Source organism: Arachis duranensis, chromosome 3 (assembly GCF_000817695.3).
Source record: "Arachis duranensis cultivar V14167 chromosome 3, aradu.V14167.gnm2.J7QH, whole genome shotgun sequence".
Lineage (NCBI taxonomy): Eukaryota > Viridiplantae > Streptophyta > Magnoliopsida > Fabales > Fabaceae > Arachis > Arachis duranensis.
The window spans coordinates 24,125,622-24,144,086 of record NC_029774.3 but is presented as its reverse complement, the minus strand read 5'-3'; the positions used below and the strand labels follow the sequence as shown (position 1 = coordinate 24,144,086).

The following is an 18,465-nucleotide window of genomic DNA, read 5'->3' as shown; positions in this document are numbered from 1 at the left end:
GAAGTCTAACAATCAGTAGTTAAACAAACAGATTGATTTGGTTGTTTGAACACAATTTTTAACCTATTCTTCTCACTAATATAAAGATTCCAACAATCCTTAGCAACAGTAATCCTTTTCGAAAGTGAAAACCTAGGTTGTACAATACTCATATAGAATCTGAATCTCACTTCCTCCACAAACTTGAACGGTGGCTCATCAACAATTATCATCATAGCAAGGGCTTTTCTACACATTTCAGCATCCAATACCCCATCCCCATCTTTTTTGTTAAAAGGTAAGGATTGTTTGACTAGGGTCACTCGAGTCTCTAGGAAATTTTTTAATTTACATTGGTTCAACAAATGATCTCGCATATCAGTTGTACCATTTCTATGAGAGTCACATGCATATGATGTACCACACCAATTACATTTAGCCCTAGGATGTGATGGCTTGGACTTAAGATCCTTTGTCAAGTATTTCCAAGTCCAAGACCTAGGTCTAGAAGATTTTCTATTACCTTCATTGGGATCATCCTTGTCATCTTCTTCATCGATTTCCACAGTGTTTGGAGCTGGATTTGTAGGAGTTGCTCTCGGAGTTGCACCCACATTAGTTGAATCAACCTTCCTCTTCTTTGATCTAGGATGAGGCAGGGGGGATTGGTAAGCACACCACTGTCTGTTGAAGAACGTACCACGAACTCAACATTTTTACCTCCAACTTCAGGCGTTGGTTTATTGGGCTGTTCATTGTTTGTTGGCTGCATATAAACATAACAATGAACAATAAAATACAGCAAATTTATTGAACAGTTATATTCAAACTCATCAACCTAATCAAGAATAGACCAGCAACAACAATTAGGGACAATAATTCACCTAATCAAGAATAGACCAACAACAATAATTAGGAATAATAATTTTAGTCAAACTCATCTTCTTAATTAAGAACAGACTAGGAACAACAATAGGAATAGTCATTTTATTCAAAAAATTTATTCAATGTAATTAATTGTTTAGGATGCAATTTCTGCAGGATAATATACTTGTTTATAAACTATGACAATTGATAAGTTGATAACAAATTAAATTGGTTAAAAAATTTATTTAAAGTTTATTTATTTTGAAAATGTAAGAGACACTTTTAATGTAAGACTCTAGAATGAGTTTGTCATGTCTCTACAATATATTGTTTTGTGAATTTAACTAATATATGTGCCTTTAATCAACAATAAAAATTTAAAATCAAATTCTAACTTCGGAAGAAGATATTGTTGACTTGCAGATCGCCAAAAAGGGCTTGGATTAGACTACTCGACGACTGAAGTGTTGCTCCGCGATGGACTGTTGCTCGGCGACGGACTGGCTTTTTGCTATGCCTACAACGGAGATGAATGGATGACTTGTGATGACTTCGAGCGACGATATATGACTTTCTTGATGGCGGACAAAGCTCTCTGGCCCTCTCAGCCTCTTATATCGGAGGAGGAAGAATGGAAGATAGAAGTGAATTGTGGGTGAGTGACTGAATGGGTGACTGCGCGTGAAAGGGGAAAAAAGGTTAGGGATTTGGATTGATTGGCTCTTTTATTACTAGGTTAAAGGACAAACTAGTAAAAACAAGCACTACTAAATACCTTCCTCAATTCGGTTCGGTTCTAGCCAAGTCAACCAAAAATCGAATCGAACCGATCGATTTAATTCGAAAAAAAACAATTTTTTGATTTTCTATTCGGTTATTATGAATTTTGGTTTGGTTCTACGGTAATTTTCGATTCGATTCGGTAACTTACACTCCTATAGTTAATAACTCACGATCTTAACACATGCTACAGTCTCATATTAGACTAATTATTATAAAATCTAGAGTCCTTAAGATCAACTGAGTAGTAACGCCAGATGACTAGCATTGGTCATAACGTGTTAGAAGTTGGATCGTTATATATTGCGGACAATTTTCTTCTTTTATATATTTGGAGCAGGATCTCCACGAGATAAAAAATAGAGTTCCATCCTTCAAAATGTTTTATATATATATATAAAAAATCTTTATTCTATTCCCATTCCTCTCTCTATTTTCCTCTATTACTTTTTACCCTCATACCATCTTTAAATATTTCTACAGATACTCATATGACTGTATTTATGAATTTTCATTGTCATCCTAATTATATACAAATAATCAGACGGACATACACCATAATAAAAAAGTAGGATAGATTATTGAAATAGTACCCAAAAATTTATACTGTTGATAAAAATAACTCTTAAAGATACAAACAATAAATAAATTATTAAATTATTTAAAAATAACTAATAAATATTAGATTTTTATAAATAGTAAAATTTTTTATATTTTATAAATAACTTATTTAATCCGAATTTTTTGTGACAATATTTACATAAGTATTTAAAAAATGTACATATACTTTTTATTTTCCAAAAAAAAAGACTTGGTCATTTACGATAATTTTTTTTTAAATTTCATTTGATATAAAATTCTTAAATTATAATGCTAATTTTTTTAATAATGTTTACAAAAATTATATCAAAATTTAGTTTTTAAAATTGTATTAAAATATATTTTAAATATTTAATTATTTTTATCACGTTTTTTATTTTTTTAAAATTTATTGATAGTTCGTATCTTTTAAAATTATTTTTGACTGTAATTTACCCAAAAAGAATATGTAAAATTAAAATGCGGAAACCAAATTACAAAGTGCAATTGACTAAGATCTGAAGGGTGGAAAATGTAATTTAAGGTAGCGGTCTCATATAGTGAGGTACGGAGGAACGCAAACCGAATATCGAATGCTTTCTACACCAGAACGATCTGGTGCGTTGAGTTCAGATCGCTTCATCGTCAGATTCGAAGGTGAGTTTTCGCCCCTTTCCTTCACTCTCATACTCTTATCTACTTTTGCTTTTGCAATTGCAGCTCTTACCAGCAAACGACGCCGTATCTTGACTTCTTCGTTTGCGTTCTAGTTCCCCGTTGAATTTTTGAGTCCTTTTCTTGTTTCACTGCTTGTGATGTCGGTGTTGGGGTTACTTATTTAGCTTTTCATTTCAAGAAATTTTCGATCTGTGTGGCAGTCTTTTGGATTCAATTTCTTGTTTGTCTGTGTTAAGTAGTTTTCTTTCTTTTTTTGATTATCTTTTATTTATTTAATTATTTTGAACTTACTATTTATGCTACTGTTGACATTCATGAGTGAATGTTATTGTTCCCCTTTCTCGACTTTGATTGTGATAGTAAATTATGAGATGCAGTAGAACCAATAGTTTACTTTTGCGATCTGGTTCTGGCTTTTTCGTAATTGATCTGATTTCAAAACCTTTGGGTTTTAGTTTTGAAACCGCTATGCCTTATTTTGTAGATTGGAATTTGGACACATCAGTGTTCGAGTTAGCATAGACTCACGGAAAAAGGGTTGAAGGAAATGGGGTTTGTAAGAAAGCCGTTGATCTGCTGGGTTTTCGTTTCCATGGTTGTCTTTGCTGCTCAGCTTAGCAATGGTTTCTATCTGCCTGGAAGTTACATGCACACATATGTAAATGGAGATAAAATATACGCCAAAGTGAATTCGCTGACCTCGATTGAAACTGAGCTTCCATTCAGCTACTACAGCCTTCCATACTGCAAGCCGCTTGGCGGCATAAAGAAGAGTGCTGAGAATCTCGGAGAGCTCCTTATGGGGGATCAGATTGATAACTCGCCCTACCGGTTCCAAATGAATGTTAATGAGACAATCTACCTCTGTACAACAACCCCTCTGAATGAGCATGAGGTTAAGCTACTTAAACAGAGAACTCGGGATCTGTACCAAGTGAATATGATCCTTGATAACCTCCCGGTTATGCGGTTTGCTGTTCAAAATGGGGTTAAGATCCAGTGGACAGGGTTCCCCGTTGGGTATACACCCCCTGGTAGCAATGATGACTACATCATCAACCACCTGAAGTTTACAATTTTGGTTCATGAATATGAAGGAAGCAATGCTGAGATTATAGGGACCGGAGAGGAAGGATTGGGGGTTATTTCCGAATCTGAGAAGAAGAAAGCATCTGGATATGAAATAGTTGGCTTTCAGGTTTCCCCTTGCAGTATTAAGTATGATCCTGATGTCATGACAAAACTCCACATGTATGATAATACCAATCCTATAACCTGCCCAAGTGAGCTTGAAAAGTATCAAGTAATAAGAGAGCAAGAAAGGATATCATTCACATATGAGGTTGAATTCGTGAAAAGTGATATAAGATGGCCGTCCCGTTGGGATGCTTACTTGAAGATGGAAGGTTCCAGAGTTCATTGGTTTTCAATCATGAATTCGCTTATGGTTATCTTTTTCCTTGCTGGTATTGTCTTTGTTATTTTCTTGAGGACTGTGCGAAGGGACTTGACAAGGTATGAGGAACTTGATAAAGAGGCACAAGCTCAGATGAATGAGGAGCTCTCAGGATGGAAACTTGTTGTGGGAGATGTTTTCAGGGAGCCTAATTGCTCAAAGCTTCTGTGTGTCATGGTTGGAGATGGAGTTCAAATTCTTGGAATGGGTGGTGTGACCATTGTTTTTGCAGCCCTTGGTTTTATGTCACCAGCCTCCCGCGGTATGTTACTAACAGGAATGATTGTTTTATTTCTTATCCTTGGGATTGCTGCCGGGTATGTTAGTGTTCGGCTCTGGAGGACCATTAAGGGAACCTCGGAAGGATGGAGATCTGTTTCCTGGTCTGCAGCTTGTTTCTTTCCCGGAATTGCTTTCATCATTCTTACAGTACTGAATTTTATTTTGTGGGGGAGCAGCAGTACTGGTGCGATTCCCATTTCGTTGTATTTTGAGCTGTTCTTTCTTTGGTTCTGTATTTCAGTACCACTTACCATGATTGGAGGATTTATGGGGACAAGAGCAGAGGCAATCGAATATCCTGTGCGTACTAATCAAATTCCAAGGGAAATTCCCGCCCGTAAATATCCATCATGGCTTCTGGTTCTTGGTGCCGGAACTCTTCCATTTGGAACCCTCTTTATTGAGCTTTTCTTTATCCTTTCCAGTATCTGGCTTGGGAGGTTCTATTATGTATTTGGTTTCCTGCTGGTTGTTCTTCTACTGCTGGTTATCGTGTGTGCAGAAGTATCGGTTGTCCTCACCTATATGCACCTGTGTGTGGAAGATTGGCAGTGGTGGTGGAAGGCATTCTTTGCTTCGGGTTCTGTTTCACTATATGTCTTCTTGTACTCAATTAACTACTTGGTTTTTGACCTGCAGAGTTTGAGCGGACCAGTCTCAGCTACACTTTACCTTGGCTATTCACTACTCATGGCGGTGGCGATTATGTTGGCCACCGGGACCATTGGCTTCCTTATGTCATTCTACTTTGTGCATTACTTGTTCTCGTCCGTAAAGATAGATTGAGGTTATTTCCGCAATCTCCATCTACCACGCGAAAGATCAGTCGTTATACTGTTGAGTTCATTTTGTAGGGATGATTGCAGATGAGTTGGGGGGCAATATATGCTTACTTGATTGCATTCTTACATAATATATTCTAATATCTGAAGTTTGCTCCCTTATACCGGTGTCCTTAAGTGATTTTGTTCATTCATGTATTCATCGAGTGTTGGAACTTGGAACACATTATGTTTCATGTACTTCGGTTAAGCCGATTCAGGAATTTGTAACTGCTGAGAGCCTGAGACTATCATCCCGCGACAATACTGAAGATAGTTTATGAGATGGATCCTGTGCCAGATTTCATTGTGATTTTCTGTTCACTCTGCCTTCGGCTGTTTAATATTATTTTCTTTTGATTCAGCATAGGGAAAATGACATTATATTTTGGAAGGGATATTTATATTAACAAGTAACTTTTCATTAAACAACTGAATTCGTCATTTCATCCGATGAAGGCTATCTAAGAGATGGAAGGCTTAAATGGATGATCATACGTTGATAATTCTAAGTTATAAAATAACTAATATTTCCTTTATGGTAATTTAAAGCTTATAAATATAAGCAGAAAATAATCGTTTCAAAATGTCTATGACTTGAGCAAATTGACCCCAACCTCCTAAATATCAAATAAAGTAACATTCTTCATACAATTAGCTAAAAATTCAAAATATGATATTATTATTTTTATATTAATTATATAAAAATGCAATTATTGAAATAATTTTAATATGACATCTTTTCTCCACAATTAAGAACTCTTGAAATCAATTAAGAATTAACACAATATGGGAAAGCAAGAATACAATTAACTTGTTCAACGACAATGGTTAACATCTGTTGTATTTATATGAACAAATATAATTTAACAATCAAACAATAATGATGATTAAGAGTCTTAATTCATTCTGCTAATACTTAAAAAAAAGTAACAAATTTAAATATATGTTATTTTTTAAAACATAAGAAAAGATAAAAAAAAATCAAAATTTTCTTTATTTAAAAGTTTGGAAGATTAGTAAGAGGATAAAATAAGATTCTCAATTATTTTTCATAATCAAAATAGTCTAGTAAAATTTAGTCTTTAAAAAACTAGACGTCACAAATTAATTCTAAAATACAATAGTATTAAATGAGTTTTTTTTATTAATTAGATAATCACATCTTATGTTGAGTACCACATGATATAATAACATGATAGATTAATGTAAGGTTTCACAAAATAATTGATTGATATGTTATTGATAACACATGATATGCTATTGTCATATATCATCTCACATGTCATATATTTATGTAACTATATTTAAATCCGCGTGTTGCGCAGAATTAAAATGAATTAATTTATATATTTAAAAAATTATTAAATAAAAAACTTAAAAATTAATGTTAAATCTAAATAAAATTCTGAAGTTATTATACGTTTTAGTGTTTGAAGGAGCTTATTATTTAATATATATGTATAACAAACTTGAATACTATACTGCAAGAATGAAGTTATTATATGTAATGAAAAGATGAATATAATGTTTCAATAATAAAAAATGAGCAATGCTAGGGGGCAGCAATTTTTGTGATTGTTAGCCATCAATTAGCTATCAATGATGATTTGATGGTGTGAGATTGGTATGAGATTTCATCCAATGACTCACCTTCCTCTGCTGGTTACATGCTGGCCAAAATTCAACAAAACTGCTGATCCCCTAGACTTTTCCATAAAAAATAACATCCATTTTTTCATGAATCATGAGTTCATGACATTATGTATTTTTAACATTATTATTACAATTGAATAATATTAAAAAATATAAATTATTAAAAAAATATGATATATAATAATAAAGATAATATATAATTGATAAACACAATTAGATCAAAAATAAAAACTTAAAAAATATTGTAAAAACATCATACATCATAGTATTTTAGGAGTTCATCATCTAACACATAATGAACAAATTGTTTATCAAATTAAAATATAAAACCATTTTCACCAACTAAAATTTTCAAATAATTGTACAAAATATTATTAAGGATAGAGAAAAAATAGTAGAGACATAAGATTAAGTAAGAGGAGGTAAAGAACACATGTAAAGTGATGTGAATTTATATAATAAACATGAATAAAAGTGAGAATAAAAAGAGAAAATAAATTCAATTTTATTATTGTATTTATATCTATTGAAGAGGAATCACATTGCTATTAAAGACATAGAATAACTTATATAAAAGTAAAGAGTAAAAAAAAATTAAAAAAAAGGGCAAACACTACAAAATAATAGCCAAAATTCTGGTGCATAGGATGCAAGAAATGATGGATAAAGTAATTAGTGGTAATCAAAGTGCATTTATCAAGGGGCGGTTAATTAATGATAACATTTTAATATCCCATGAATACATGCATTATTTGAAGACTAAGAAGTATGGTGAGTATGACTTAGCTCTTAAACTTGATATGAACAAGGCCTATAACTGGATTGAATGGAGTTTTGTGTGGGAGGTTATGAAGAGGCTGGGTTTTTGTAAAAAAATAGATTGACTGGTTGAAGGAATGTGTTACGACGGTTTCTTACTCTGTTACTGTAGAAGGACGCTCTCATGGCTTGTTTAAACCAACAAGGAGACTCTGACAAAGAGTTCCTCTTTTTTCCTATCTATTCCTAGTCTGTGCAGAGAGTTTATCTCATCTGCTGCATAGAGAAGAACAGAGACAACAATTTTTTGGACTTAAATTAAACCAGAAGTGTCTTACAATCAATCATCTCTTTTTTGCAGACGATTTTATCATCTTTAGTAAAGCAAATGCTCATACATGCTAGATCTTAATGCAAATCCTATAAGACTATAATAGAGTAAACAGCCAGATTGTTAGCTTGAACAAGTCTTCAGTCAGTCATCTCTTTTTCGTAGACAACTCTATCCTCTTTAGTAAAGCAAATGCTCAGACATGTCAGAGCTTAATGCAAATCCTACAAGATTATAGCAGAGTAAGTGGTTAGATTATTAACCTGAACAAGTCTTCAGTCTTTTTTAGTCAAAATACTCCTCAGCAGATCCGTACTGAGCTTTCACAACTCCTTCAGGTTCCACACGTTGGAATACAAGATAAATACCTGGATCTACCTGTAATTATGTCAAGATCAAAATAAAAATGTTTACATACATAGAAGATAAGGCTGCAAAGAAATTGAGCTTATGGAAGAGATCACTATTGTCAGTGAGCGGGAGGGAAGTGCTGATGAAGGCAGTGGAGACTGCAATTCCTATTTACACATTAAACTGTTTTAAGATGCTGGAATCTCTCCTAGAGAATATTCAAAAGAAGATGATGCTGGTTTGATGGGGTCAAAGAGATAATGAAAAGAAGTTGCAATGGCTAAGTTGGGACATTGTATGTCGAGACAAAAAGCATGCGGATTAGGATTCAAAAACCTCAAAGCTTTCAACGTTGCTATGCTAGGCAAACAAGGCTGGCAGTTACTCTCTAGGACAAATTCTCTGATTTACAGAGTCTTTAAAAGTAGATATTTTTCCTTTTCCAATTTCCTGAAAGCCCTGTCAGGTAACAACCCATCATAGGCCTAGAAAAGTATGCTAGAAGACAGAAAAGTTATTGAAAAAGGTCTAAAATAGCAAGTGGGGAGTAGCAGTATGATCCCCATCTTTGAAGAGAGTTGGGGTGATAACAGAGAAAAGATTCAAAGACCCCAATTAATTAATCCTAATCATAACCTACACTGAGTGAACCAATTACTCCAGATGGTAATTAGAATATATAGCTTATTAACGATAGTTTTTTTCCCAATATAACTCAGCAGATTCTCCAGACCCAAAGAACAGAGCAAAAAGATAAACTGATTTGGACAAAGGACAGAAGTGGTACTTACAAAGTGAACTCAAGTCTCAAGTTACCAAATTGCATTCCAATTTTTTCATTCGCCAGTAGAGTTCCTTTCGAAGGTCTTCAAGCGAAAAGATGCGTGGCAATCGATCTGGTCCTTACATTCCCCAGCAAAGATGAAGGTATTTTTGTGGAAAGCAATTTACAGAGGACTCCCTGTTAAACTCAAGTTGCAGTCCAGATTTTGCAATGTGAATCTCCAGTGCCCTAGATGCATAAACGAATCAGAATCAATTATTCATTATTTAATTCATTGTCTTCAAGTTGAACAAGTATGGAGAGAAATTGATAATTTTGGCTTATTTAAAAATACTACAATGTTATAGAAATGGTGGAGGGAGATAATAGCTCGATGTGGTGGAAAACGGCGACGGAACCTTGCTGCAATCACCTTGTGAAAGATTTGGTTGGCGCATAACTTGCAAGTCTTTGAGCATAAAACGACCCCATGCACTGAAATTGTCAATGCAGCCAAGAAGCTAATGGAAAATCAATATTAGAATAAATCAATAAAATCATTCATTTGATAAAAAAATACTACATAAAAAGAATAAAAAATGATTATCTAATAATAAAAAGTGATTATCTAATAATAGAAAAGTTATAAAAAGAAAAGTTTTCTAAAATATTTATCTAGCAATATTAGAAGTTATCTAATAATCGAGAGTTCATTGTGTCATTATTTATTTTTTTTAATATATTATACATAAATTGATAGATAAACAAATAAATAAATTTTCATAAAATAAAATTCACTCTCCAAATATGATATGCAATATTAGAATTTAGATAATTATACGAATTAACATTTTTATACTCTATTTTTTTTTTTTGTAAAATAAGATAATTTAGTGTGTAAAATTATGAGATTAATGTTGGGTTGATTGTATATATGTTATTTTTTATGGTAATATAAATGTAGTTTAATTCTAAGATAGATATAATTTTTTTATGTTATTTCAATGGATGACATGATAATTTCATACGAAATTTAAAAGTTTATTTGTCATTCATTCACTATAACACTACTTTAAACTCTTCTTTTATATATTATAATAGATAATATTAGAATTTAGATAATTATATGAATTAACAGTTTTTATACTCTATTTTTTTTTGTAAAATAAGATAATTTAGTGTGTAAAATTATGAGATTAATGTTGGGTTGATTGTATATATGTTATTTTTTATGGTAATATAAATGTAGTTCTAAGATAGATATTTTTTTTATGTTATTGTAATGGATGATATGACAATTTTATACAAAATTTAAAAGTTTATGTGTCATTTATTCACTCTAACACTATTTTAAACTCTTCTTTTATATATTATAATAGATAGATTTTTATTTTTTATAGAATAAGATAATTTAATATATAAAATTATGGAATTAATGTTAGATTGATTATATATACTATTCTCCGTACAAATATAAATGTAGTTTTAAAATAGATATTTTTTTTATGTTATTATAATGAATGACATGACAATTTTATATAAAACTTAAATATTTATGTGTCATTTCATTCGTACAACAAAGTCAAGTTTTCTTTTCCGCAAACTTAAATTTTTAATATTTTTTTTATCTTACTAATTTAATTCCATTTATTATACTTTATTAAGTAAAATTCTCTTCACATAGATAATAAAAAATAATATTATTAATTTGGGTAAAAAACCTAATTGAGCCAAGGAAGGAGAAGCTTAACCTAAATCCGCCAAAATGAATTTCGATACAGCATTCAACCAAAACGAAATTTTTATATAATTCGAACTGATATGATTCGAATTAAACTTGAATGTAGTTCGAATTGAGTAAACTCGAATTACATGAACTAATGCAATCCAAGTAATTCGAAACAAATAGTTTCGAATTAGAGAATAGTAATTCGAACAATATCAATTCGAATTACTTTGAAAGTGTGACGCTAGGTATAGTTCGAGACATATTGACTCGAATTACGTATAGAGGATAATTCGAATTTAGTTAATTCGAATTATGTATATATGGTGCGATAATGGAGTTGATTCGAATTAGTGGGAAGCGGAGCTCTATATATATGTTGTGAACTCATGTTGTGCTCAACAAAAAGGTGAGCTGGCTAGTGAGGATAGTTTTCTAGTGCTAGTACACCACAGAGGATCGATTAAGAGAAAAACTCGGTCTGGGGTGAAGTTCACGGATAAGGATCCTCTATGTATTATCATGAGCCCCGCCACCAGTTACGATGGTCTCGCGAGCTCTGTGCTTGGCAAACTTGGTCTGGAAGGAGTGAAGAGAGTTAAGAAGTTTTTCTATCGCATTCCAATCACGGTGCTCCACGATACGGTGAAGTATGATTGTTTCACGATCGGGAGTGATGAGGACTTGCAGGTCATGTTTCTTTCTCGTAGGCAGTTTCCGGAGGTGAGGACACCGGAGCTGTTGGCTAAGTTCGTCGACGTGGTATCTAGCTCTGGTGGGTCGAACCAGAATGCCAACACTATAGCCACGGCGGCCGGTTCGAGCTCGAGACCTGCGGTTGCTTCTTCCTCCGTTCCAGTGTATGAGGCAGCGGTCCAACCTGCCGCCTCCCCATCGTTTGCTGTTGATCTCGCCGGCAATGTTGGAGACGCCGTTGGATATGATGAACATCATCCGACTGAAGTACAGTGTCCTCCTCCGGCTGGTGTTGGTGAGGCATTGTGTGATGATGCAGATGATGATGAAGTCGAGCCGGATATTATCGCTGATGAAAGCGGTGATGATGTTGGAGCGAGTGATCCGATTATGCCTACTGGTGGTTCTAGTTCTGGCACCAATCAGTACCCACCCCATTTTTCATCGTTGGATCTGGATGCCATGAGGCAGGACGGACATATTGGGCAGCTAGCTGGATTTGGCGCTAGAGATACCGACGGGTCTGCCGGTATAACAGAGTTCCAGGTTGGTCAACAGTTCCAGGATAAAGACGAGGCGCTGTTGAGTGTCAAGACGTATAGCATCCGCCAAGGGGTACAGTACAAGGTGGTTGAGTCTGACTATCGCCGGTACGTGGGAAAGTGTTCTGAATTTGGGAATGGGTACACATGGTTGATTAGGCTGAGCCTCCGACAGCGCAGGGGCATCTGGGAAGTCAAGCGGTACAACGGGCCGCATACCTGTCTCGCCACCTCCATCTCCAGCGACCATAGGAGCTTGGACTACCACGTGATAGCGACATTCATCATGCCAATGGTTAGGGCTGACGCATCCGTCAACATCAAGGTGCTTCTAAATGCAACGGCAGCACATTTTGGCTTCAGGCCTACCTACCGGAGGGTGTGGATGGCCAAGCAGAAGGCGGTAGCAATCATCTACGGGGACTGGGATGAGTCGTACAACGAGCTCCCTCGGTGGGTCTTAGGAGTTCAGTTGACTATGCATGGCACTGTAGCAGTCCTCAGGACATGCCCTGTTCGAGTTGGTGGACATGTGGATGAGTCTCAGGCTTATTTTCATAGGATGTTCTGGGCTTTTCCCCCTTGTATCGAAGCATTTCGGCTTTGCAAGCCGTTGATGAGTATTGACGGCACCTATCTATATGGCAAGTATGGGGGAACGTTGCTCGTGGCGATTGCACAGGACGGGAATTCCAACATACTCCATGTGGCATTCGCACTAGTTGAGGGTGAGATTGCTGAGTCATGGTCCTTCTTTCTCTCCCACCTCCGACAGCACGTGACACCTCAGCCGAGTCTGTTAGTTATTTCAGATAGGCATAACGGCATCAAGGCAGCACTTGAAGCACCTGATGGGGGATGGCTACCTCCGTCTGCATACCGGGCATTCTGCATTCGACACGTTGTAGCGAATTTCGCCCTCACCTTCAAGGGCAAAGATGCCCGGAGGCTTCTTGTGAACGCCGCATATGCGAGACCGAGGTGGAGTTTGACTACTAGTTCGACATCCTGCGCTCTGAGAATCCGGCAATGTGTGACTGGGCGAACCGAATTGAGTACTCTTTGTGGACACAGTACTGTGATGAGGGCCGGAGATTCGGTCACATGACGACCAATATATCAAAGTGTGTCAATTCAATCCTAAAGGGGGTAAGGAACCTCCCTGTTTGCTCGCTGGTTAAGGCCACATACGGAAGGCTGGCTGAGCTATTCGTGCGTAAGGGTAGGGAGGCCGAGGCTCAGATGGGTACTGGACAACAGTTCAGTCAATACCTAGTAAAGTGTATCGAGGCCAACCTGAAGACTGCCAGGTGCTTCACGGTGACTGTTTATGACAGGGATAACTCGAAGTACACCGTGGCTGAGACGACTCCGACAGGTTCATTCTCACTAGGTACGTACAGGGTATCATTAGGGTCAAAGACTTGTGATTGTGGATACTTCCAAGCACTTCATTTCCCGTGTCCTCACGCCCTGGCCTGTTGTGCTTATTCACGTCTGACATGGTAGCCTTACGTCCACCAGGTCTATCGCCTTAGTTCCGTTTTCGGTGTCTATCAGATGGGATTTACACCACCCATTCCGGAGGGTTTCTGGCCACCATATGCCGGGCCTACCGTTATACCGGATCCGAACATGAGGCGTGCGAGGGAGGGTCGTCCAAGGTCCACCGCATTCGCACCAACATGGATGATGCAGATCCGAACCGGCCAAAGAGATGTGGCCTCTGCAGGCAGCCAGGACACACCCGTCGTAGTTGTCCACAAGCCGCAGGACCCAGCGGGAATGCTGGGAATTATTAGGAGATATGGTTTGTCTGTTTATATTTCTTGCTATATCAGCAGATGTATTTTATTTCAGTTAGCGACCATTGTTCTACGTGGAACTAAGTTGTATTCTATAAGTGTTGAAACTTGTAATTCGTACCACATATGTATGTTGAATGTCTTTCTAATTTTGGAATTTAGTGACTAAAACAAACTACAGTATCTGGTGGGATGACTGATAATATTTAACATAACACCAAAGTACATAACATAAGATAACATCGAAGTACATAACATCAAAGTACATAACATAACATCAAAGTACATAACATCAAAGTACATTACATAACACTGATAACCAACAAAGAAGGTACATAATATAAACATAATAACACGACATACACCACAATCCATAAATCATCTAAATAGGTGCGACCCCGTGCCACATCGGCGTGGCACCCGTGTCCTGTAACCCCTACGTATAAGTGGCTCCTCATCCTCAATCGAGTCATCGCTGTCATCCGGAACTGCGTCGGTCGGGGTCCTGGGCGGAACATGCACGGATCTGGATGATGACGAGCCGGCAACTGAATGTGACCCCAGAGTATGGGCTGATGCTGGCGTCCCACCCAGGGCAAAAGTATGCGCAGGAGGAACCGTGGCAGGCTCATTCAGATCTACATCTAGAGGTGCCTGTGTCGGGGTCGTGTGAACCCGTCCTCGTGCAGCCTCATCCTCCTGCATAATGGTCCGGATATCCTCAAGGAAATGCGGTCCACCGAACTCGGCGACAATGCCATCACTAGCAAGGAAGTCTGGAAACATGGAGCCCGGACTCACCCATGGAGTACTCTCCTGAAGGGTCTGATCGTCACCGGGAACACCGACGAAATAATCTCCAAGTGGTCCACCCCCAAGCCCAGCCTCAGTGTGACTCGTCGGATCTCCCATGCCAGATCCATACCACTCACCATCATGCCCCCCCTGATGGGGCCTATCAACCCCCACTGCAGCACCTCCTCCAGCTACATCCCCCCCAGCCTGATGGGCACCCTCTCTAGCAGCAGCACCCCTCCTCCTGCCTCCACGACCACGTCGTCTCCCGCCACCCCTAACTGCATCCTCGACGTCATCCATAGCATGATCAACCCAATTCCACTCACGCTGGCTACGACGTGTCCCGACCTGTGCTCTCCTCTCAGTACGACGTCTGTCAGGAACATCGTCGACCCGGGCCATATCTGGAACTCGCCCTGCACCCTCTGCGTCGCCTCATCCGGAATAGGAATACCTCTCGGATCCCCCAATAACATCTCCGGCGACAGGAACCTCTTTCCGTGCTGATGCCACCATGTCAAGAAATCATGAGAAGGACCGGGGTCGGGCACGATGTTGAACTGTAAAATGTGCTCCGCACGCTCCTGCCAGTGAAGATGCCAGTCAGCTAAGTGCGCCGGAAACCAACGGTCACCTCCTCTCCCGTCCTTCGAGGAAAGGAAAGGGGCCAGCTAATCTCATCATACCCAGTAGGCCTAAATGAAGGAAACCTCCAGAAGATCCAAGACTGCAGTAACTGTAAAGGCCCAGCTAACTTCACGACATGTCTGTTGGCGACTCGGCACATGCACCGATACAACCATGCTAGTGCCGCCGACCCCCAACTATAGCCACCCATCTCCTCAAGCCGAGCAACATACGGTAGCCATCTGATGTGTATACAATTGCCGGACTTGTCGGCAAACAGCTGCGTGCCCAATAACATCATGATATAGGCACGGGCAAAGCGCCTAACTGTCTCCTCATCAGCCCCGTCGGGACACTCTCCAAATGTCTCCTGGAACCAGGTGCAGTTGACTGCGAATTTCTGAACCTGGTTCTCGGGAGGTAAAACCCCGAGCAACTCATAGAACCACTGCCAAGCTGGCCTCCCACCCTCAATGTACAGGTGGAAGTCCGTCAAGCAACCACTGACGTAATGTCCGTCCACTGGCAACTCCAGCTGGTATACAACGTCCTGAAGCGTGATGGTGCACTCCCCGAACGGCATGTGGAAGGTGTGCGTCTCAGGCCGCCACCTCTCGACGAATGCGCTGACTAGGGGCTCGTCTAGTCGAAACCATCTGTCGTTCAGTCTCGCAAGATGGTACAATCCGGCCATCTGCAAGTACGGAACGTACCTCTCATCAAGACGCATCCCCTGCTGCCGCCTAACGCTGGATATGCAACGACGAGGCTGGCCAGTACATAAACCGCATAATTAGAACAGATCCACAAACCATTAAGATATACAATTTATTTCGTAAAGAACCAAAAAATAAATGGTGCAACACAAGATACATGAAATAGGCAACCAACATTGTATACACAAACCACTAACATGAACCACGTGCAAAAACCATCAACAAATACAACAATCACTAACAAGTAAAACCATTAACAAAAACCACTAGCATACACCTCTATCATAAACCACAACCTTAAACCACTAACCGTCACTAAAACCACTATCCACAAACCATTAACAAAAACCGCTAACAAAACACAATAAAAAAACCACTAACAAAAACCACTGGCCTAAACCACTACCTTAAACCGCTAACACTAACATAAACCGCTATAAAAAACCATTAAAAAAAACCACTTGCCTACACCACTATCCTAATCCACTATCCTAAACCACTAAATGTTACATAAACCATTACAAAAAACCACTATCAAATACCACTATCACAAACTGCTTTCAACAATCACTACCATAAACCACTAACAAAAAACACTATCAACAGCGCAACATCATAAACCACTAACCTCGTCGTTGATCACCCCGGCGATATGAGCAACTCCATCCAAACGATAAAGCCTCCCCGGATCGTCCCCCATCCCCTGAATATGCCTCCCTTGTCTTACTCGGCCCGAATGTTGGTCGTTTTCTCTGGGATTTGGTGGGGTATGAGAATGACTAAGTGATTCGAATGAACTTGGTTCGAACTCCTTATATAGCCGAAACCCTTGTAATTCGAATCAACTAGATTCGAATTACTCATGTTCACAAAGCCCTAGTAATTCGAATCAATATGATTCGAACCCCACTCATGTGTCGTTCTCAATGTAATTCGAATTAACTTATTTCGAACTACAATATTATAATTCGAACCTACTCGTTTCGAATTACTAAGGAATTTTATTTGATAATTCGAATCTTATTGATTCGAATTACATAGGAGAATATCTTGGAAGTAATTCGAATTGATTCAACTCGAATTACATGAAAAACTAATTCGAATCCTATTGATTCGAATTATATAAAAATGACTTCTGGTGGATTGAAGTATCAAATTTTGATTTGGCTGATTTTCGTAAAAATGAGCTCCCTTTGGCTCAATTAGGTTTTTTATCCTATTAATTTTGTATATTTTTATGTGTCTAACAACTATGAATATAAGTTTTAATTATCCATCAGAAAAAAAAATAATTATTCATCAAAATAATCAGCGATTAAACTATTATTCATGTCAATCGAATGAATTTTTCTGTCGTGTTAAAGAGAGATTAATTCGTCTTATAATTTCTTTTGAGGCCTAATTGTTTTATAGGGCCTTATTTGTTCAACATGCGCATTAAATATTTTTATGAAAGCAATAGAGGGACCAATTCCTTTGACGAGAGTAATTATCAATGATTTCCATAATAATAAAAATTTAAAATTGTTAAGGATTATAGTATCAAATTTAAAATTCGTTTTGAAACAATTTTATATTTACTTCAGAAAATTTGTAATATGTGTGTGGTATAAATAAATTACAACAAAATTTATTATAAAACAATTAGATATAAAAATTACAAAAAATACTAATATAATCGACGGCCAAATCAACGGTAAAACCGTTGATAATATTAAAAATCGACGGTAAAATCGATGGCAATAGCCATCGCTTTAAAACGTGATCTAATAAAATCAACGGCTTCTCGAATTATCAATAAGCTTTCAATAAAATCGACAAACATTGTGTTGATAATATAGAATTAAAATTTTTACATACTTAAAAAAAGCAACACCAGAAACTGTCGATAATATTATTTAAAATCGACGATACATGTGTCAATATTTAATTTATTAAAATTAATAAATTAGCTGTCGATTTAATTATTAAATTACCGATAACACCATCGTCTATTTTTTTTGTCTATTTTAAATTAAAAATCGATAACAATGTTGTCGATTTTTATCTATATTAAATTTAAAAATCGACAATGATACCGTCGATTTTAATAACTAATTTTTTTAGTTTTTTCCATATGAAAATAACAGATAATTAATACAAATATACTTTTAAATATAAATATAAATTTATACTGAATATTAGATAACGAGACAAATAAACTTTAAAATATAGAGATCAAATTTATTCTAAATATTAGATAAGATAATAAAT

General features: G+C 37.1%; 3 protein-coding genes across 3 annotated transcripts; 2 read left to right on the top strand and 1 right to left on the bottom strand.

Moving 5' to 3' along the window:
• Positions 1 to 2,716: 2,716 nt before the first annotated feature.
• Positions 2,717 to 5,806, top strand: LOC107478044 (transmembrane 9 superfamily member 12). The gene is made up of 2 exons (XM_016098166.3): positions 2,717 to 2,862; positions 3,368 to 5,806. Exon 2 carries the CDS (start codon positions 3,431 to 3,433, stop codon positions 5,405 to 5,407), a length of 1,977 nt encoding a protein of 658 aa, XP_015953652.1. The 5' UTR covers positions 2,717 to 2,862; positions 3,368 to 3,430; the 3' UTR covers positions 5,408 to 5,806.
• Positions 5,807 to 11,550: 5,744 nt separating this feature from the next.
• On the top strand, positions 11,551 to 13,374 carry LOC107478177 (uncharacterized). The gene has a single exon (XM_016098322.1). The coding sequence runs from the start codon at positions 11,551 to 11,553 to the stop codon at positions 13,372 to 13,374; it is 1,824 nt and encodes a 607-aa protein (XP_015953808.1).
• A 2,102-nt stretch (positions 13,375 to 15,476) lies between these two features.
• LOC107478178 (protein MAIN-LIKE 2-like) lies at positions 15,477 to 16,912 on the bottom strand. The gene is made up of 2 exons (XM_016098323.3): positions 16,841 to 16,912; positions 15,477 to 16,265 (listed from the first exon to the last, which is right to left on the bottom strand). Exons 1-2 carry the CDS (start codon positions 16,910 to 16,912, stop codon positions 15,477 to 15,479), a joined length of 861 nt encoding a protein of 286 aa, XP_015953809.1.
• Positions 16,913 to 18,465: the final 1,553 nt, after the last annotated feature.